The sequence below is a fragment of the Calliphora vicina genome, chromosome 4 (genome assembly GCF_958450345.1).
Source record: "Calliphora vicina chromosome 4, idCalVici1.1, whole genome shotgun sequence".
NCBI lineage: Eukaryota > Metazoa > Arthropoda > Insecta > Diptera > Calliphoridae > Calliphora > Calliphora vicina.
Window position 1 is genome coordinate 78690923 of NC_088783.1, and position 23236 is coordinate 78714158.

A 23236-nucleotide genomic window follows, 5' to 3' on the forward strand; every position below is an offset into this window, starting at 1 on the left:
AAACGATGTATAAAAGTGGATCTCGGACATATTCTTACTAGTTCCAATTTACTACTATGATGACTTATAATAATTTCAGAATCCAACTAATGTAAACAGTTCCATCTGGACCTAATCTTCCTCTGTCTTACTATACCCTTTTTGGATTAAATTGGCGTATGAAAATAATGAATGAACTGAAGACCCAATGAAATATTGGCTGTTTGTTTGATTTTTAATTTAATTCTGTTTCAAATGTTTTTTTTGGGAGTTTTGGCTTTAATGTGTTTGCTGATGTTGCTGTTCTTATTGGCGGTGGTAGATGAAGAATTAGTGATAAGTTAACGTATTGTTAGTGTTGTTTACGGACTGTTCCTGCTATTAATGTTGCTGTTAGTTTTGTATGGTATGAGCCATGTTAATGTATTAATGTTTATTAAAGAGTGTAGACTCTTATTTATTTGCTTTTTAACATTCTCCAAAGAACCACAATCAATATGTGAGAATGCTTTAAGGCTTAAGCAAAACAAAACTCAGAAATACATAATAAGAAAAAAAAAACTCCAACAACATTTTTAAAAACATTACAAATGTATGCAGAGAAAATGATGATGATGATTTTGGCTAAAAAACGTTGGTGGCATTGCAAATGAGTAGAGAGGCAGGCAACAGACCCAACTATCACCATCAGGGCAAAAGCTAAAAAATGTGTGTATGAATACTAGGGTATCCGAATTATTAGAATTTTCTTTTGTTCGAATAATAAGGAAAAAATCGAATAAGAGATTTAATATTTTTCGAATACGAAAGACAATTATCGCCCAGGTCTGCCAAAAAAGTTTGAAGACAATGAATTGGTGGAAATACTCCATGAAGATTGTTGTCAAACTCGAGCTACTCAATCAGCAATTTCGGACAGTTTGCAAGTAGCAGGATTCATCTAAAAGAGGGGAAATTGGGTACCATAAGAATTGAAGCTGATAGACCTTGAAATACTGCTTGATCATTGCTTGCAACGAAAAATGGATCAATTATGATAACCCGAAGCGCAAGAGATGGTATGTGAAGCCCGGCCAACCAGCCGAATCGACACCAAAGCCAAATATCCATGGCGCTAAGGCAATGCTCGGTATTTGATTGGAGCAAAAGGGTCATGTCCTATTATGAGCTGCTGAAATCTGATCAGACCATCTCAGGGAACCTGTACCAAAAGCAACTGAGTTTGAAAAGAGCATTGGCCGAAAAACGCCCAGAATATGCGGCCAGACATGAAACCGCAATATTCCATCATGACAATGCCATATGTTGCAATACATGTTAAAAAGTATTTAGAATGAAGTGGTTGGGAAGATTTGCCTCACCCGCCTTACAGTCCAGTCATTGACCCGTCCGATTACTATTTGTTTCGATCGATGCAGAACGCTCTCTATGGAATACGCTTCACTTCAGAATATCCGAAATTGGCTTGATTCATTCTTGGTCTTAAAAGATTAATAGTTCTTTTAGCTCGGAACCCATATGTTGTCAGAAAGATGGGAAAAGTTCATAGCTAACAATGGCCAATACTTTGAATAAATTTATAATTATACACCCAATATTTATTCGTTTTAATCGATTAATCTTCATAAAATTGTTATTCGAAAATAGTCATTTTTAAAATCTGCGAATAATTATTCTTAAGAAATTTATCGATTAATCGAACGATCATTATTCGAAGGGCTACCCTATTAAATACATACAAATAAATTGTGTTGCAAAAGTGGAAAATAATTTAAGAAAGTTAAGTTGTTGAATGCTAATTTTTGTGTTTTTTTTATATATTTTTTTTTGTTGCTGGTGTGGAATGGATGATAAATCTTCAATGTTTATAGTGTTAAGAGCATACAATTTTGGGGTTCAGGAATTCAAAGACATTTTTGTTGTTTTTTTTTCACAAAAGGACATAACACAGAACGTGGGATTGGAAAAAATTTAAAAAAAATTCTAACTTAAGGTTTTATTGAAATTTTTTGCTCAATTTAATTTTGTATGTACAAAGTCCAACAAGTGCGGCGGATGTCAGTTTGGCATAGTGTTGTTAACACGCCTGTTGTTCAGGAGTCTACACTGAAAAACTAGTTAAGTAAATACAATAAGAATACAAAACAATAAAGTTTTGTTTGCCTCAACAGAAAACTGTAAGCCCAAACAAATAAATTTGAATAAATTTTCTTGAGTTCAAGTTTATTTTGGAAGCTCAACATTTACCACTCACTTACCTGATTACATCTTAGCCAAAACAAGATCGTATGCGGATAACGTAGAGGACCTCCCAAACGATTGCCACCGGGCTGCTCTCGCTGTTCATTTAATTTTGAACTCAACGTTTGACCAGTTTGTTGATAGAATTCAATGGCTCTAAAAATAAAGAAGTAATTTTAAAAAGACAAATTAAAAAACTAAAGAAATATTATGTAAATTATTTGTTGTTTACTTTTGGACAAAAACCAAACAAGAAAAAACACATTGTAAATTAACTAAAACATATTAATTAAATTGGCTGACAAGTGCTGGTTGGAGGCAAAATGATTTTTGTTTGTTTTCAAAGAACGACAATATAATTTCCAATACCCTACAACAGGCAATATATAATTTAAATAAATCGCTAAGATCATTCAAGTACCAGAGAGAATGTCAAGTTTCTTATGATTGTCTTTAGTTGGGGTTACAAAATTTTGTTTCATTCAGTAGTTTTTTGGTTTTCTGTAAATTGTTCATGTAAAATCAATCCCAAACATTCAAATAAACAATTCTAACATAAGCTTTACTGAACTTAAAATGCCTCTTTTTCAATGTAATAATTGATGGCATTAAACGCAAAAAACACCAACCAACACAATTCCGTATTTTCGTTTTTTTTTTGGAATAGAATGAAAAATATATTTTAAATGACGTATTTACATAAAATAAACTAAGTAGACAACTCAACAAAAAACATCATTAAAAACACATAAATTTCAATTCTTAAGTTGTTTTTTTAACTTCTAGACTTTTGGAAAAAAAACCAAACAAATTACACAATTAACACAAAAATACAAATTAAAAAAACAAAATCAATTTTAGCTACTTTTCTTCAAAATAAACAAAATATTTTTAAAGTAATATTATGTAAAAAAAAAAATAAAACAACATTGGATGACAAAATATTTGGATTGTAAATAGAAAAACATAGCTGTCCGCCCTTTTGTAGCCACACAACAGTCAAATGTCAATCAATTGCCACAACATCATGAACACACTCCCTCATCTTTAGTTCTTTAAGTATTTTTATAAAGAGTTTTTCAGATGATTTAAATAGATTCCCCTGAGGCAAGGTACATGAAAACTGTTTTTTTTTTTTGTTTTCCTGTCCAAAATTGTAAATAGAAAAAATTAACTTTCTGTAATTTATTATGATTTTTTTCTTTAAATACATACGATAATATGGTACAATGTGTCAATGTTTAAAAAATATTGAAAAAATGGAATTAATTTTCCTGTTAGAGGAAATGACAAAAATTTTGTTATTAAACTAATTAAAATTTTTGAAGTAATTGTTAAAAAAAACCATTTGGCTTTATATTACTTTGGCTTGTTAACATTTCAACATTTTTCCATAGTTAAGATTGAATTAGTATTACTGTGTTACACTGCAACTACACTTGAAATATAACTAATTCAGCGTCACCCAAGAATATAGATGTAAATTAAATTTATTGTGAGAGAGATCAAATATGATTTATATATCGAGCCTTTAGCGTCAAATTATCGTAAGCGACAAAACACAAATTTTACAGGAGAAGGTTTTTTCGATTATTTTAAAATTTATACATAAAATTAAAAATGTTATGATGCGATATAATACAGTGTTTAAAAAGCTACGATAACTAACAAATTTTTAACTGTTGCTACAACTACTGCTTCAAAAAAGTGTATGTAGCGGTAGCAGTAGCATTTGTCTTTTTTCGTTTTCTTGTTTTTTTAAAACTACTGCTACCTTCAAAATATAAAACTCTTAACAGAGCAGTAGTAATAAAACATGAATTGTAAATGGAGTAGTAGCATAAAAATACAAATCATTGCTACTGCTCTATATCGAGTTTTAATTTTTAAGGTAGCAGAAAAGTAGCAGTTGATGCTGCAGTTACGGTAGCAATAAAAGTAGTCAAAAAAGAAAATCTACAGTCATAACACCAAAATTGACAGAATTAAGCACTGTGTGTTGTTTTTGTTTTGAGAGAGTTTGAAAGAATTATTCGTTTTTATTCGTCTCAGATGTTCGTGTTGCTAACAGAAGGATCGTGTTTTCTGTGTGTATAACAAAAAAGCCGAACTTTTGTTTACAATACGACCAACTTACACAAATATACATTCACAACAACAACACATAATATACTTTTTTGGCTGAAGATTTTTATTTGTGACTTATTTTATTGCTACCTCAACTGCTACTTAGCTACTACTTCAACTACTACTTATTCTACTACCTCAACTGCTACTTCTATTACTACTAAATTTTAAAAGTAGCAGAATTAATAAAAAACTAATGACTGCTACATCAAAACTTTTTCTTTTTTAAGGTAGCAATAGAAAATAAATTACTCTGCTATTTCTAAATTTTTCTTTTATTAGTACTACTACAACTACTGCTACCAAAATGTGAAGGTAGCAGTAGTAGTAGTAATTATTGACTCCGAGTTTTTATTAATTTTTTAACTAGACTACTTGTGTTTTTTCGTTGCTACTGCTACTTGTAGTCTAGTTTTTTAAACACTGATTTAATATATGTAATTTCGTTCAAGCTATTTGTCTATTTTTCAAAAACATTTATAACTTTTGACAATTAAAAATTCATGGAATACTTTATTGAAAAATATGACAACAAATTTTTTTATTGAATTTTTGCATAGACAAAAAATTTTCGAAATGAAATAAAATTGTTATTTATGAATAGTTTTTAATGAAATTTCACAGTTATGTAAAATTTTCTATTTAAAATGGAAAAATAAAAACGAATTTTGAAATTTATTATCAGCTATCCCGCAATTCCCAAAAAAGTGTTGAAAAATCCCAAAAATGGAAATTTTTAGTTTTTTGGCTATAATATCTATACCAGGGTAGGAGTTATCGGAAGCCTTTACAAAATAATTAAAAACATATTGGGCCATCTAAAATCGGTTACTATATTTTGATATCGAATATGCGATTTGAGAATTTTTGCCCTAAAGTTTAATTTTATATAAAAATGTGTTTTTTGAATGGACCTGGTCCCTGGATTTTATATGTGTAATTTTTTTGAAATCAGAACACAAACAAAGAAATAGGATCGTTTTAAAAATGTAACAAAAAAATGTCCTACTTTGAGGACCCTTGGTCGCTTCCCTGGTGGGCCCATGAGGTCCACGTTCAGAACTTAAACTCGACAACACTTCTTCTTTGCGCATGTGAAATTTCATTCAAACCAATCTAAGTATTTAGAAGTTACAGATTTATTTCCCTCTTTTTTGTCTATACCAATATGTGTCGCTTACGATAAAATTCGTTTACTGTAAAATGTAAACATTGACTTACGATAAAATCTTACCCCCTATAATTTTGAAGTTATTAACAATTTTGATATTCTGAGAACGCTAAAACATCAGTCGGTCCATAAAATTTTAATATATGTAATAAAAAAAAAATAGAAAATGTCGCAGTTTCAGAAAATTTTATAAACATTGGATTGTTGCACAATGGAATACCGTTTTAATTTTCGATAAATCTAAATTTAATTTTGTGGATTCTTATGGAATGACCTCCTGTCAAAAACAAACTAAATCCCAAATAATGTACTGGAACAGCTAAACATGGAGGCGGATATGTTAATATGTGGGGTTTCTTTTATTTTCTCTACACAAAATTTTAAATTGTTATTATGTACAATAGTGTGTCCTAAAAACTAATAGTTTTTGCACACCAATATAAAGCTTGGACATTCTTCTTCTTTTTAATATTTTCCGAAAAAGTAAAGAAAATCGTGGTTATTGACAAAGTTATGAAGAAAACTCAAAAAAGGCGTAAAAACTCGACTTGAGCGACCTCTCAACCTCTTCCGAAAAATCTGAAAAAAAAACTTAAAAGTACTTTACCCTATAAGCTTTTAAATTCAGTTTGGGCACCTATAAAAATAAGAAACAAAACTTTTTTTGGGACACACAAATGTAGAAGCAAGTGTAAATTTTTTTTTTCAGCTCCCTAGATCCGCGCCTGATATAATCCAATATGTTTTGTAGTATAATTTTTATCAAAAAATATGAAGGATATATAAATGTTGTCATTCCGATTGTAACACATCAACATATTTGCAGACCCACATTAGTAAATATGTTCTGGGTACTCATAAGATTCGAAGACGATCTAGCTATGTCCGCCCGTCTGTAGAAAACACGAAATTTTCCACAAATACTCTGTTTATAAGGTTTGGTATTGAAAATTGGCAATATCAGTCCATAATTTCCAATAGATCCCATATAAATTTCCCCCGGAATACTGTTTGAACAGTCATAAATATTTTGATTGTACGGCAATCCTGATACTTTTTTTTACCCTATACTAAATTTCAATTAATCGCCACTTTGGTACCATTTGAACCCAACGTCTACCGTTACGTTTTTGGCAACATTTTTGAGGTGCCCAAATTTATCGCCATCGGACAGTGGTATAGAAAAACAAGCAAGAGAGCTATATTTGGCTGTGCCGAATCTTATATACCCTTCACCTAATTATACTTCAAAATAAAAATTTTAAATATTTTTAGATAATCAAAATTTTGTTGTTTTTTAATTTTTTGGAAAACAAATTTTTTTTAATTGATTTTTAAATTTTTTAAAATTTAAATATTTTTTTAAATTTAAATTTTTTTTTAGTTTTTAAAATTTTTTTTTAATATTTAGCAAAAAAAAAATTTTTGGTGAAAAAAAAATCGGGTTAAATTTTTTTTTCTGATTTTGACCCATTGTTGGTCCAACTTAGTATTGGTCCAAGAAGTATTCGACAATACAATAGCGTGGATTACCTTGAATAGGATATATTTAAAAAATTTGAAATCGGCGATTTTTTTTAACATACCTACTATAAAACCAATAAAAATTATTGCGTAAAAAAAAAATTTCGAAAAAAACACGTCCAAAACCTCAAGAAAAACATAATAATATTGACCCTCATAGAATGGTGTAATTTTGTGATAGTCTGTGATAATTTGTATTATCTTTCATTAAATCTAAATCTATTTGACTAAACCACATTTTATTATTTTCAATCCTTGATTCCATCCTTTCAATTGTAAAATAATCTTGAAATCTATTTTTTCTTCACATATTTTCCTATGGTTTTCCTTCATACTCCTATTATAGACAAAACTGGGTCACTATGCTAACGATTTTATGCTGATAATTTTTTTTCTGTGGCTTAAATGTAAATATTTTATTTTCAATGCTGCACCTTGTTGTAATTTATCTGCATATTTTTTTTATGAAAAATCATATAAACTTCATTCATGGTGGTTCATTGTCTGCACAGCAACAACAATTTGGACGAAATTCCCTTAAAGCTGTAATTTGTTACAAATTGTTTTGAATGCCCCCGTCCTCCTTACTCTCTCTCTCATTCATATCGTTGTTGTCTGATCTTTATTGAAACCTAGAAAAAAATACTCAACTGAAAACCGAAACTTAACAAATCTACAATTCAACCTACAATTTTCCATGATTTTTTTTTACTATTATTATTTTTCTCTCCCATTACTGGTTTTGTTCCAAGTTAGTTTTAAGCCATAAAAAATCATATGAGCCAACATTTTGCTGTTCATTTTATTGTATGTGTTGTTGTTGCCTTAATGGTTTCGGATCATTGCAATATCTTGGGAGGAGTTGGTTGGTTGGTTGTTCGGTTGGCAACTAATAAAACTGGTTTATTTGATTGCCGTAATCCACATTTTATGTTGCCTCCCTGGCTCTGCTAAATATTTAGAATGTGCATTAAAATGTGTATCAAAATCTAGACTAAAAACTGAAACAAATACTCTCCCCGTACAAGCAAAAAAATAGAAAAATAAAAAACTATGGAATTGAGTGCGCGCATGCGCTTTAGCAACAAGCAACTATTGAAAATTGAATTGGTGCCACCAAGATGATTGGCGCACCTCTGCTGCGTTTTCACTTTCATTTAAAGCGCGTTTTTCACATAAAATCAGTCAATTTAAGTGGATGTAATGAATTGCATGTAGCTGCACATGTAATATTTTGCCATAAAAATAAACTGTAATACACGTGTAAATTACACTCAAAGAAAAATTTGTCCTAAATAAAGATAATAATCAAACATTTTACGTAATGAAATTGAAAGTGCATATAAACAAAAATTCTGTATTAAACTTGTGCAACTTTGTTGCAGTTACGATGCAATCGAAATTATATGCACTTGAGAGAATTGAATTCATGTAATTATTTAAATTATCACTGACAAAATCAAATAATTGTTCAATTGTCATTAGTGAAACTTGTTTTAAATATCTAACAATTAAATTATTACAGCAAATACATACAAAACTGAACTGTGCATTTTCCAAATACCAAAGTTAAATGTTATTAACACGTAAACTTAATTTAGCAAATATTTCGTGTATGATACTAGGGGATTCACAGGTGTGAAACAAAAGAAAAATCCCAGTTACAATAATTTTAGATTTATTGTGTAATAAATTGAATATTTTAAACAAATTATTATATTTGAAAAATTTAAAATTTACTCTTCTTTTCATTTTTATCCGACACTAAAGGCACAAGCAAGTACTAGGAAAGATTATTCCAAATGATTGAGGGGAGACTTGAAAATGATAATACAGTAGGAGGACTTGGTGATGAACTCTATGATAACAAGTTTAAGAGCTTTTTGAGGACTCAATCAAAAATTCATAACGAATTCTGTTACGTATTCAATAACCCTTTTATGTATATATACATAAAAGGGTTATTGAATACGTAACAGAATTCGTTATGCCTTTGAATGATTATATTTTTGTTAATACAAATCTAATTAAAATATTTGTTCTTCATTCAATTTGTTTTAGTTTCTTTCTAATTATTTACTAAATTAATTGAAAAAATTTGTAATAGATTTGAACTGAAGACCAATTGAATAATTCAATACATTTCATTGCCCAATTTTGTAATGAATTTGTATTAAAGAAAATTTGAATGATTCTACAACGAATTAATTCTATAAAGAATGAATTCTTAAAGAAATCAATTCAATATATTTTTAGTACTAAGGAATTAAGTCAACGAATTTATTAAATTTGATTTTGAAAATTGAATTACGAATACATTTGGTCACGTTAGGAATATATTACATATTTTATTCTCTATACAGATATCTGACCACTTGTAAGGTTTTTCAGACGAAGATTCTGGAAATTCTTTTGGAATCGACATTCTAAATAGATTTTATTTAAAGTTCATAACAGTGACAAAATTGGTCTTAATCGCCAATATATGGCAAAAAGAACTCAAAACAACGAAGTAACATAATAAATAAATAAAAAAGTAATTATTTTTCTTATATTTTCTCAAAATTAGTATAAAAAATATAATATTTTATTTAAAACTAGCTGACCCGACAGACGGTGTCCTGTCCAAATTAAAAAAATGCTTGTGATCGATTTGTGAATTTGTGAGAAGCGGTTTAAAATGGGTAAAAATAGTTAAAAATACAAAAAACGTATTGTTGAATGATAAAATATACATAGAAGCGATACTGAGAGACAAAGAACCTAAGTTTGTCGTGAAAAACCTAAGTCTTGCAACAACAGAATACATGTAAATCAATGTACGTACAATGTACATATTTTGAGTTTTTATCTAAAAAATCAATTTTTGTTCAGAAATATGATCACAGATCGAGCTCCTTTCTTGATTAAACGCTTTCATTATTAACAAACAGTGACCATAGTTTTTTAAAAAAATGTATTGCAGTTAGTGTTTATAAACCGGTTAACCGAATAACCGGGTTTTCTTCGAAATATCGGTTTTTTTGCGAACCGGTTAATTTGAAATATTGATTTTCGGTTAACCGGTTTTTAAAATTTGGGGCTAAAATTAATAAATCTCATGTTTTTGTGCATATTTTATATTCATTGTATACACATTATTGGTCTGATTTGAAACCTAAACTGCTGATTTACAATACAAACCTTTTTAGATTAATATTTTTAAGAATTACAATGATTCTAAATAGTAGAGGAAGATGAGTTTACTTAAAAACTTTTTCAGAATAAATTAACATAATGACACTATTAAAAATTAAAATTAAATTCCTCATAATTCTATAAGTTTAGGCTAAATCTCACTAATATTCATTAAAAACTTAGTGATGATTTTACCAAATGTTAAATTGAATTCAAATTTTAATTTATTAATCATTTCGTTAGCTTTTCCGAAATATTACAGGAGAGACAAAAAACTCTCTAAAATCCATGATTTGAAATATTTATGAAATCTGATAATGGAGTTTTATTAATTATTTGGTATGTTTTATAATGACAAATAAGCACAACTAAGAAGAAGTGCGTTTGCATCTTATATGTCCTTTTTTGGGACTTGTAACATTTTCTGTTTCATATCAGAAAGTCGAGGTGATAATAAATTTAAAAATTATCAAATATTTAATTAAAAAATTGATTTACATTTTTTGGTTGAAATTTAATGAATAAACTAATAATTAAAACAAGTATTATATATTTAGGCCGGGTAACTTATCAAAATTTTAAATATAGTTAAGGCATAATCAATGTTTAAATATATTTTTTTCATACAAAATTTTTACTCAATTCCATTTGACTGAGATAATAATTTAGACATTTTTAAATAAAATGGACTTAGCACTTTTGTATATTCATAGTTATTTAATATTAACCATTCCTGACTACTAAAAACTACAAATTTGAAAGCTGTATATACTTTATTGGACATTTTATGTTTTCTACATATATATGTTAACCGGTTTTTTCGATGTAGGTTAACCGAAAACCCGGTTTTCTAAAAAAGATTAATTTTCGGTTAACTGACAAACCGGTTTTTTAATAAGTCGGTTTTTTATAAATACTATCATTCACCCAATAGTATTCTGAAAAATATTCTGTAAAAAATACTAAACTAAATGAGAAGTTTTCGACTCATTTAAAGAAAAAACTACTTATATATCAGATTATTAGCAGTCTTACTATAATTCTGCTAAGTAATACAGTTAGTAGTGATAGTCATTACAAAGTATGTTGATAAGTAATGTATTGTTATTACCAAGTTTCTGTTACTACACTGGAAATCTCTAACATACGTAAATTTATTACAGACACACTTGAGCATACCTCGTAAATAAAATTAGAAGGCCAGGCCAGACATCATCTAGTCTCAATTAAGAGTTGATTTGTAAAATGTTAATTCAAATTAAAAATGTTTTAATAATCTCGCATAATGAATTAAAATATGAATGAATTATTATAACAACTACACAAATTCTATTGTTTAAAAAATTAAACAGAAATATAGACAGTAATATACAACAAATTAATACGCTACTACACACTGCTTCGATTCGTAAAAAAAATTAATTTCTAAGTTTTCAAGTTATTCGGAACAGGATTTCACTGCAAAAAGATAAATAGTTAAATCCGTTACATGTTCAGTTTTCAATTATAATATAAATAATACTCCTACCTATAACACTGTGCAACAAAGTTGAGGACAACGATTGTAGCTGAAATGAAATTTAAGTTATCCCTTAGAAGACATAAATCCCCAAATGGGTTTGAAAACAAAGCATTGAATTATAACTAATTTTAAAATTTGCTAAAAATAACCTAATTTAAAATGACTACAAAATATAATTTCTGTGGTGGTTTGGAAAAAATAGGTAACTCCATTTTTGAAAACACGAGAAAAACACATTTGAGGAGCCGCAGAACAAAAGGTACTTTTTTGCATCTTATCAAAAATTGATTTTTTGGTATTTTTATAATATTTGGGTTGAAATCTTCTAGAAACAATCAAGTCAGCAAAATTTTTTTAATTTTTTTAGAGCCAATTTAAATTACCATTTCTAGGTTCTTGCTGTTTTTTAAGGTGCGAAATAAATAGAACCTATTTTCCCAAAAAATTTTAAATGTGCGAAAAAGTACCTTTTGTTCTGCGGTTGCTCATTTAAAGTTAAAACATATTTCACTAATTATTTCCTATGAATTTATGTTATTATGCATGCGTATTAAACAAAACATAATTTTAAGTAATGTTGAAGATTTCTGGTTCCATTGAACTAATTTTTGGACATTAGAACCGAAAATCGATGTCAGTTACCTTGTTTTTTCGAAAAATGGAGTTACCTAGTTTTTCCAAAAAAAATTTTTTTAAATTAATTTTTAACTTTAGCAATGATTTGTGGTAAAACATTGACTATTTGACTCAGTACTTTAATTTATCCGTTTTTTTTTTGCGAAAAAATGGAGTTACCTAGTTTTTTCAAAAATATTTTTTGCTTTTAGGTTCAAAATTTGAACCCAAAGATCCGAATTTGTTCTATTTCGCTCTTTCTCTCTTAGTTTTCGAAACAACGTCGTTTTAAACTTAATTTTTTTTTAGATTTGTAAGAAAATATGGAGTTACCTTGTTTTTTCCAAAAATGCATGGAGTTAGCAAATTTTTATATGAAAATAACTTTTAAATGAGAAACTATATCAAAATTTCGATCTGACAAAGTGATAGTAAATGAAACGTACTTTCTATTTTTGTTATTATCTCGATTTTCTCGAAAAGTGGAGTTACCTAGTTTTTCCAAACCACCACAGATTTACAGCTAAGTTTTCAAAACTCTTTGGGAGTTTTGGTCTACTGCTGGAGTACTATAGTTTTCCTTGGGTCTCATTCAAAATGCAATTTCATGTTACACAGTGTAGCAGAACAATAAAATCTACAACCACAATAAGTCTCACAAAAAATGTCATTGATAAAAACTCATTATATGTATTTATTTTTGTTGGAACCCTGCTTCAAAATAGAATCAATTAAATCACATGTCTACAATTGTAACATGTTCATACGTGCATACATTATTATTAATATATATATTTTTTTCAATATTAGTTTAGTTTTTATTATAGTAAAACTACTAGAACAACAGCAAACAGTATAGTAAACGTGCAAATAGTAAAAAATCATGTCTAGATACATTTGCCATATTTAGATATATTTGTAAAATTTACATACAAAGTCAGAAAAAACTCACGACATGACAATAACTACAACAAATTACTCATAGTTTAATAGAAAACAAAAAAGCCATTCATTCATAAAAATCATTTTCAAATAAGTGGGTGTTTTGTAGTAAAAATTCTCTTAATATGGTCATAGGAAATAAGCCAGTGGTGGTCAAACTAAATATTTCGATTAAGTACTCATTAGAATGTGTCATTAATGATGTGCTATTCCGGTTTAACATATTTTTATATTAATAGTACATAGTATCTTCATTACCTAGAAGTAATTGAGTAATGACTGGACAGTTGTAATTAATTAGACATATGCTTGACTAGAGCACATAATGCAACACGAAAATGTTGATGATCACTATAATTATCATTGAGTCGGTTGTCAGATAATCCTTAAATACTTTTTAATCAACTGCTTCTAAAACTGGTCACCTTATAAGTCTATGTTGAACAAATTTAAGAATCAGGTCAGAAGCGCGAAATGTATGTCCTGGAGGAATTTCTCCAGCGGCGCACGGTGGTATAGAAAAAAATTCTCTGCGAGTTAAGTTTTCCCTAATTAATTTGCCACGTACAAAACATAAGGCAGACATGTTATATATCAATGAATAGAGGATTTTGTCTACTTTTCAATAATGTATATAACTTTCGACAATTAAAAAATGTATGGAATACTTTTTTGAAAAATATGACAAAAACTGGTTTTTATTGAATTTTTGCATTTTTGAAAGTTAGCTTTTCAAAAAGTATAAATTCTTTATACATATATCCTTTTAGAATTGTTTTGCGATAACTTAAATAGAAAAAAAGTTTAGAAGTTACATATTTATTTCATTCTATTTTTTTTCTATACCACTGTGCGGCGTCGAAAGTTTATCTCAGACCAACCGTCTGTGCAAGATCCTATCGAAAACACCGACTGTTAAAGGTTAGAATAAGAAACAGGAGGGTAGGTGGACCATTGATGGAAGTGAGACACTAGAAGTGCTTGTGGACACTCATTTCCAGGAAACCTGCCACTAGATATGGCTGGTGGATCCGAACCGTACAATTGGACAACTCCGTCAATTAAAATTGACGAGCATATCGTAAAATGAGCAATACGGAGCTTCGACTCTTACAAATCATTAATCGTGCCAGTCTTATATGGCCATACATACAAATTGGTGGACTAAAAGATCTTGGACTGGACCAATCAACTGTCATGAACCTTCTACGATACATTTCGCTCCGAAAAGGGAACGTCTTTGATCCCGAGAATGGAGGGGTACGCCTCAACCACTTCTGTGGAATCTGGCCATAAATTGTCTGCTCAGGAAATTGGATTTCATGGGTTGCAAGACTAACGCGGATGACATTGCAGTGGCAGTCTTTGGAATCTACCTGTACACGATATTAAGTAGGTGGAGTACTGACAGTAGACTGAGTGTAAACCCAAGCCCTACCGAGCTTGTACTGTTCACAAGATTCCCCATTTCTAGCTACCCCGATTAAATGGTGGCGCAGAATACTTGGGAGTTTTCTGGACAGTAAACTATTCTGGAAACCCAATACCCTTTCAAGGACATCAAAAGCCTTGATGGCAATGTATGTCTGTAAGAAGGCCATAGGCACGCAATGGGGTATAAGAACCCAGTTTAATACGGTCACCAAACAGATATTATTCTATGGAGTCTCTGTCTGGTGGAAGGCACTAGACAAATCTCAATTTGTATGCTACTCGAGAGGGTTTTAAGAAGAATGCCAATCCAGATAACAAGATCTCTAAGAACGACTGCAACAAAGTCGCTCTTTACTAGGGTTTTTATCCCGGGAATTCCCGGTACAAATTTCCCGGGAATTTTGGCAATTTTTCACTACCCGATTCCCGGGATTTTTAGTCGGGAATCCCGGGAATTAAAAACTGACGAAAATACATAAAAAACAAGTTAGAACTCTGTTTTTTTCAACAAAAAGCAGTGAAAAGTTTTTTGCTTATATCTTGTGAATAATAGACCGCTTATTATTATTATTTATCTGGGGTTTTTCGTATGAAAATTTAAAAAGAGAATTCATTATTTATAGAATTTATTTCTTATTGAATCATTCTAATTTCTTCAAATCTATAACAAAATAGCTTCAAAAGTTTATTAAATGATTACATTTTTCTTCAATTAAATTCTAGTACAAAAAGGTTTAAGACAATTTTTTCAATTAATTTTGTAAATGATTTGATTTAACAAAAATTTAATCATTCAAAGTTTGAATAAATTCTGTTATTAACTTTAAAATTAATTCAGTTTAAACAAAGGCTTTGGAATGAATCTAAAAAATTAAATATTAGGAAGGGATTTATGGAATGAAATGCTGACATTTTTCAATTACGGATTAAGATTTTAGTGAATTAAGCTCAAATTTTATTAATTAATTCGAAGCTTTGATATTTAATAATTATAACACTAAGTTTTTATATAATATTCCTAATTAACAGTTTCATTATATATTTCGGGAATAGCCGGGTACCCGGGAATGTAGAAACAAATTTCCCTATTCTCGGGAATCAAAAAAGGTCGGGAAATTAAAAACCCTACTCTTTACTTTATTAACACAGGTTAACATTATCCGATTTGAGTCCAATTTTCAACGATACAATTTTATACCAAGTGCTACTAATCCGTACCACAAATTCGAAAAATATTAAATGAAATATCTTAATGTACATAATGTAGTATATAGTGTTTATAAACCGGTTAACCGAAAAACCGGTTTTTCTTCGAAATCTCACTCGGTTAACCGGTTTTTAAAATGTGGGACTAAAATGAATAAATCTCATGTTTTTGCGCATTTTTAATATTCATTGTGTACACATTATTGGTCTTATTTGAAACTTAAACTGCTGATTTACAATACAAACCTCTTTAGATTAATATTTTTAAGAATTACAATGATTCTAAATAGTAGAGGGCGATGAATTTACTTAAAAACTTATTTGCACATAATGAAACTATTAAAAATTAAAATTAAATTCCGCATAGTTCTATAAGTTTAGGCTAAATCTTACTAATGATTCATTAAAAACTTAGTGTTGATTTTACCAAACGTTAAATTGAATTCGATGTACATACCTTCTTTCAATAAATTTGACTTCTTTAGTGTGTTTTGTTCATACAATTTTAATTTATTAATCATTTCGTTAGCTTTTCAGAAATATTACAGAAGAGACAAAAATCCATGATTTGAAATATTTTTGAAATCTGATAATGGAGTTTTATTAATTATTTGGTATGATTTATAATGACAAATAATCACAGCTAAGAAGAAGTGCGTTTGCATCTTATAAGTCCTTTTTTGGGACTTGTAACATTTTCTGTTTCATATCAGAAAGTCGAGGTGATAATAAATTTCAAAATGATCAAATATTAAATTAAAAAATTGATTTACATTTTTTGGTTGAAATTTAATGAATAAACCAATAATTAAAATAAGTATATTATATATGTATTTAGTAACATATTTATACTCAATTCCATTTGACTGAGACAATAATTTTGAAATTTTTACAAAATAAAATGGACTCAACTCTTTTGTATATTTATAGTTATTTAATATTAACCATTCCTGACTACTAAAAACTACAAATTTTAAAGCTGTATATACTTTATTGGACATTTTATGTTTTCTACACATATATGACGGTTAACCGGTTTAACCGGTTTTTTCGATGTCGGTTAACCGAAAAACCGGATTTTAAAAAAGGCCAATTTTCGGTTAACCGACAAACCGGTTTTTTAAAAAGTCGGTTTTTTATAAACACTAGTAGTATATAGCTAAAGGGCCTACCATTAACCATCACAGTCTTAATACTCAGACGTTTTCTATTGAGACGGATTATTGCGATTATCGAAGTACGAGTATATTTCATTTCGTATTTTGGATAGTAATAATAATATTTATAACGTTTGCATACATACATGAATCTTTATACACAGACATTTCTTTATATACATATACTGCATTCGTACATGTATTTATTAATAATGTAAGTTTTACAATTAGGCGGTTTGTACACGGTATGTAAGTGCAAATGTATATAAATAAACATTATTACTCACATACAAAATTGTCGTTTTGCCTCAGGCATTTAAAATAATTGTTATTATAGACATTTACATACAAATACATAAATATATAGTATATGTAAGTAATGAGGGCAATCTTAAAAGTACCCTGCAATTCTTGGTAACTGCTCTGAACTAGACATTTTAGGTATCACTTTGGGTATGTCCTAAACAAGGGGTCAATTGACTTTTATTAATTACAATGAGACTGTCTGATAGGGGGCAAGGTTTATCGAACTTCTGAGGAGTAAATAAAGGCTTTTTATATAAGTATTTGATATTGCTGAAAATCTTAGGACTTTGACTGGCAACGCACCCCCATTAGCTCTATGAATCTGAACAACTGCAAATCAACTACTTTTAAAAGTACAGTACAAAATAAACGTTTAAAGTGACACTCTAGGTTACTTAGAGATACTAAAGTTACAATTGACTTGACGCTAGGTTGCATGGGATGTCAGTATACTACAATTTGTATAACATCAGTTTAAAGTAACTACACTCTAGATTACTTAGAGACTCTTAAGTGATAGTTGCCTTCACGCTAGATTACCTGGGATATATAAAGTCATCAATTGACTTATTTCTGCACTACAAAAAGCACATACTTGTCAAATGACCCAAAATATATAAATTGGAGTCAGCCAAATGATCAGACATTAGTGACAATTGCTGTCTATAAGGGAAATATTGACTACTTGGCTTAACTGCTGGGTTATTTCAAAATATAAGATGAATATAAATTATAAGTAAATTTAGGCATTTACAAGGTGTTTACGTGATTTTGAAACTAAAAGGACTTTTCAAACTGTCACATATTTACCAAATTTAAATGTTGATATTTAGGCATATGTATGTATGTTAAATAAATACATACGTAGCATAAGTTTACATGAACAGTTTATATTTGTATTAATATACTAAATATTCATCTCAGCAACTTGTAGTAAACCAGCGGGAAAAAATTATAGGACTTCAGTTTGTAGGCCTTCCAAACTTACACATTCTAAAAGATCCAATACTCATTGCACTTTGCCTGCTCTTAGAAGGTGTTAAAGAAGCGCTATATACCCTTCTAATAACAAGTGATTAAATGAAAATAGTCTACATCCAAAAAATAAATCTCTTTGATTAACTCTCTTTACAAATTTACAATAATAAATTGCTTGTTGGCTTCTTATTTATTTTCCATTCCTAAGTAGGCCTACCAGCAGCCCAATCTCAGTCCTCTAACAGCATCGCGTATACAAGGCCTTGTCTAGCAATGACACGCCGTGTAAAATTGAAACGATTTTGCTATGCGGCTGGGTGTCCTTATATCTGCAAAATGAGGCCTTTAGGAAGGCCTCTTTACTGCATATTTTCCCCGCTGAGAAGTATGTCTGCTGATATTTGTTGTGTATGTTGGTTGTTTGTTTGTTGTACGTGTTTGCTACTCACTAGCGGAAATGACGTAACAAGAAAAGAAGCAAAAAATAAAATAACAACAAAAAGTGTTTAAAAACGTTTAAAAAGATTTAAACTTTAAGATAAAAATTAAAGTATTATGATACTTAATGAAATTGAATTGAGTAGAAGAAAACTACTACTTGGCAAAACTTTTTTTTATAAAAGTTTATTTTTTTTAATTTATTTTCTGAGAAAAGTACAATGAAATACATTAAAAAATATCATAAAATTCCTAAAATAAATACAAAATATTTGCTGAAAACAAAACAAACCGTAATTTATTTCAAAACATGTAATGATTAACTAACTTCAAACATTATTATTATCATGAGCTTACAAAAATAACTTAAAATCTTGTAAATCCAATCCAATAGGAGCACTTTTAGTGCACTACATTGTACACAAATAAAAATATCAATATTTCCAATGGACTGTTATCGCCTTTGTTATCACTTCGGTAGACGCGCACGATGGTCGTACCAAATCCATAGTAGACTTTCCTTTGCGTTTTCCTTAGCAGCCCCAAAGAGTCGTTGTTCAGGACAACGACCGCTTTTCTCGAAGATTCTCCAACTCATGATTGTAAGCTCACGATTGGAAGCTGTGGTTTACAGCACTGGAGAATCTCCAAGATCTCCTTCGGACTAGATGGCTCTGCTGGAATTTTAGCTATGGACTAGGCTTTCGAGGTATCTCACTCATCGATACCACCTCAAAAGCCTACATCCCGGCCATACTTCACTCAATGATGCAACAGTTGTCTTGAGTAGCAACGCTGAGCGTTTATCTATGCAAGACATAAATTTCCCGTGACTCTGGTACCAACCAGCATCATCGCATTGAGGAGGAGTGCCTGGGTTCTCTTTGAGAAACTTTCCAAAACACCCCTACCAGTTTTGTTTCACGTGAGTAAATAAGGCTAATTGTTTCCTTTATTACAGGACACTGTATCATTGGGACACATGCTAGAAGACTGGGCCTACGGAACAACGATTACTGAAGCTGTCAAAACGAAGAAGAGGAGGAGACAGTGTCCCATCTATTCTGCCAATGTCCCAATGATACAGTGTCCTGTAATAAAGGAAACAATTAGCCTTATTTACTCACGTGAAACAAAACTGGTAGGGGTGTTTTGGAAAGTTTCTCAAAGAGAACCCAGGCACTCCTCCTCAATGCGATGATGCTGGTTGGTACCAGAGTCACGGGAAATTTATGTCTGATAAACTTGATAAACTTGAGAGAACGTAACCTTGAAATCCCATTGCTATCGTGTTTAGATGAGCTATCAAGGAAGAATCTTAGACGAATCCAGTCCTTTCATCAGAGAATCTGATTGGTTCACCTCGGAGACAAGGGACATATTATAAGTACCCTGCTGTTGAATTCTTGGGTATCACAATGGGATCATTTTTTAATGGAACCAAGTGAGATGCTTGACGAGTGGCCGTCCATGGAACTTAACCTACGTACAGGGAGGAAAAAAAAGTTTGAAGACCAAGAATTGGAGGCATTTCACCATGAAGATTGTTGTAAAATTCAAAAAGAGTTTGCAAAATCATTGGGAGCTACCCAAATTTCAACGATTTTGCATGTCTGAAATTACTTATGCTTGAACGCTATCATTACGTGCGATGAAAAATGGATCTATTACAATAACCCGAATCGTAGGAGATCGTATGTGAAGCCCGACCATCAAGTCGACCATCAAAAGGGTCCTATATATTATGGGTTCTATCTATTATGAGTTGTAGACCATCACAGGGAATCTATACCGAACGCATTTAAGAACATTGGGTGAAAAACGCTCAAAATATGCGGCCGGACATGAAACCGTAATATTCAATAATGACAACGCTTTTGCAATACCTGTTAAAAAGTATTTAGAATGAAGTGGTTGGGAAGTTTCCGACAATGACCATATTGGTACGTTATCAGGTTTTTATCAGAAGAAAAAATACCGGAATTGGGGTATTTGACCCCGGTATGTGAATTGGCTATTCGATATGGTCACCAAGCCGATATTATTGTATGAAGCCCCTGTATGATGGATGAAGGCTCAATTTGCATGCTATTCTAGAAGGTATTTAGGAGAATGGCTATCCTGAATACTGAACAAAGTCGCTCTTTACAATATTAAACTGGATCCATGTGGATATAATGGCCACAAAAATGGCATTCATGGGAACATGGATCATATGATCCTGCCATTATAATCGGAAGTATATAGAATCTTCCAGATAATATTGATTGTTGAAGTTCCGGGCCCTTACTATCGAGAAACTTCGGTTTCTCAATTCCATACAACATTGAATTTATGGATGGACTTTCACATGGCACAACAAGTCTCTTAGTTTATACGGACGGCTCTAGAAAGGGATATCGAGTTGGCGAAGGTGTCTACATTTAGGAATACGGAATTAGGTTATCTTTTAGAATAGCAAATGATTGTAGCATTATTCAAGCTGAAGTGTAGGCTACTAAAAGGACGGCTAACTGACTCAGTTATATCAAAATATCAGGTAGTGATATTCGTGTAAATACTGATAGTCAAGCCGCAATAAAATCTCTGACTGGAATGTACACAACATCGAACATAGTCTAGGATTTCCAGGCATCCTTAAATAGGAAAGCAAGACATTCAACGATCATACTCATTTGTTTCGGTGAAAACCGGACACTGTATATTTGGCAACAATGCGAGGAGATTGGCCTGCCTTATAACGACTTCTGTAGAAGCTGTCAAAATGAAGAGAAGGATGAGACCATTTTTCATGTTCATTATAGTTGCCTGGCATTAGGAGATCTACGCATCACGTATCTGAACTATCGGACATGAATTTAGATACCTTTATTAGGAATATCAATTGGCTACTCAAGCTTGACACTGGAATATCCACGGAGTGATCTAGTATCCGTTAAATGACTGGTGCACACTATTCTAATCACTTGTCCTCGTCTGACCTCCCTCCTCTTTATTTAGTCTACTCCTTTACTCTATCTGACTATCATTTTCTTTTGATATATATCTGGCCCTCCATTATTTATATTTTCAGGTAACACAAAGGGACCTAATGTTTCGACCCCAGTGAACTGTTCTCTCTCCTGACTCTACAAAGCGGCTGCCTGTTAATCTAATGAAATTGATTTACAAAGGGGTATACTGGAAGACTATTTAACATAATTTTTCTCTCTATCTGAAGGAAGAAAGCTTCTTGGAGAAGTGCTGCGATGATTGCAGCCAAAATATTTAATTACCTAAATATATTCTAAGAATTCAATCGCTCGAATTAAGTAACTGCACTGGTTTGATTTGTTCAGTATTGTAACAACTGCTATAAACAAAAGACTACAGTCGGTTTTAAAACTGTAGGTTACTTGATAGAATTCGATGGTATTATAAAATTTGTTCCTAAATATGGAACTATTGTTTGTGATCTGCACAGCATCTTAATAAGTTTTGCAGCTGAGTCAATTGGTTAGTCGGTATGTCAGTAAAACATCAATCGTAGACAGTATTAGTAAGTAATTTTTATTTGGACAATTCACAAGGTCTCGTATCAGTCATATTGTCCTAATATATCACGACTCGGCAGCTCGGCTTAACCGACTCTTAGGCATTCGGCGCAGGTCTCGGCTAGTTGCTTACAATAACACAATAAACATAGCATATAGAGCAGTATTATTTTAGGACATTTTTTGCTTGAAAAACAATAAAAACCATTGTGAAATATTAGGACATTATGACAATATGATATGATAAGAGACCTTGTGAGTTGACAAATTGTGATTGTAAAAGTTGTACTTTTACATTTTTGTAAATATAAATATACGACCAGATTCAGTTAGTTGTAGTACATGCACATTTTCTAAATATTTTTTTATTCTTTTTTAATTGAGTTTCAGTTTTCATTCATAAAAATTATTGTATTACTACTACATACATTTATACAAACATAAATATTTTGTTTTGTGAAAAATCTACTTGCTTCGAATTCATTTACAAAAGAATGTGAAAAATTTAGTTTTAAACAATAAAAAAAACAAAGAATTTAAAAAAAAAACAACTAACAACACACCAAAAATAAATAAACAAACAATAATTGTTGCTTGCTGCTGAAGCTTCATCATTATAATTGTCATTGTTCAGTTGCATTTGCAATTGTTACGAGAGTTTTATTGTTGCTGCTGCTGCTGTGACTGCAACTGGGGCTGCTGCAAACAATCAATGAAAAAAAAACATCAGCTACAAAAACTATAAAAAAAGTCGTGAGTACATGAATGAACAAAAGAATGAATGAATTAATTTGAGTTTGTGTGTGAGTGTGCATGTCAGCTGTGAGTAAGTATAGGTGAATGACTGACGGACTGACAGTTTGTCTCAATGATAGACTGCAACAAC

The 23236-nt window shown here is 30.6% G+C and overlaps 1 protein-coding gene across 1 annotated transcript in view; it reads right to left on the reverse strand.

Moving 5' to 3' along the window:
• LOC135957372 (tRNA dimethylallyltransferase) overlaps positions 1–23236 on the reverse strand; it is a 274347-nt gene that overhangs the window by 17515 nt on the left and 233596 nt on the right. Inside the window, exon 5 of the mRNA XM_065508107.1 lies at positions 2238–2376. Coding sequence (XP_065364179.1) covers positions 2238–2376 — 139 coding nt within the window. The remainder of the gene's footprint in view (positions 1–2237; positions 2377–23236) is intronic.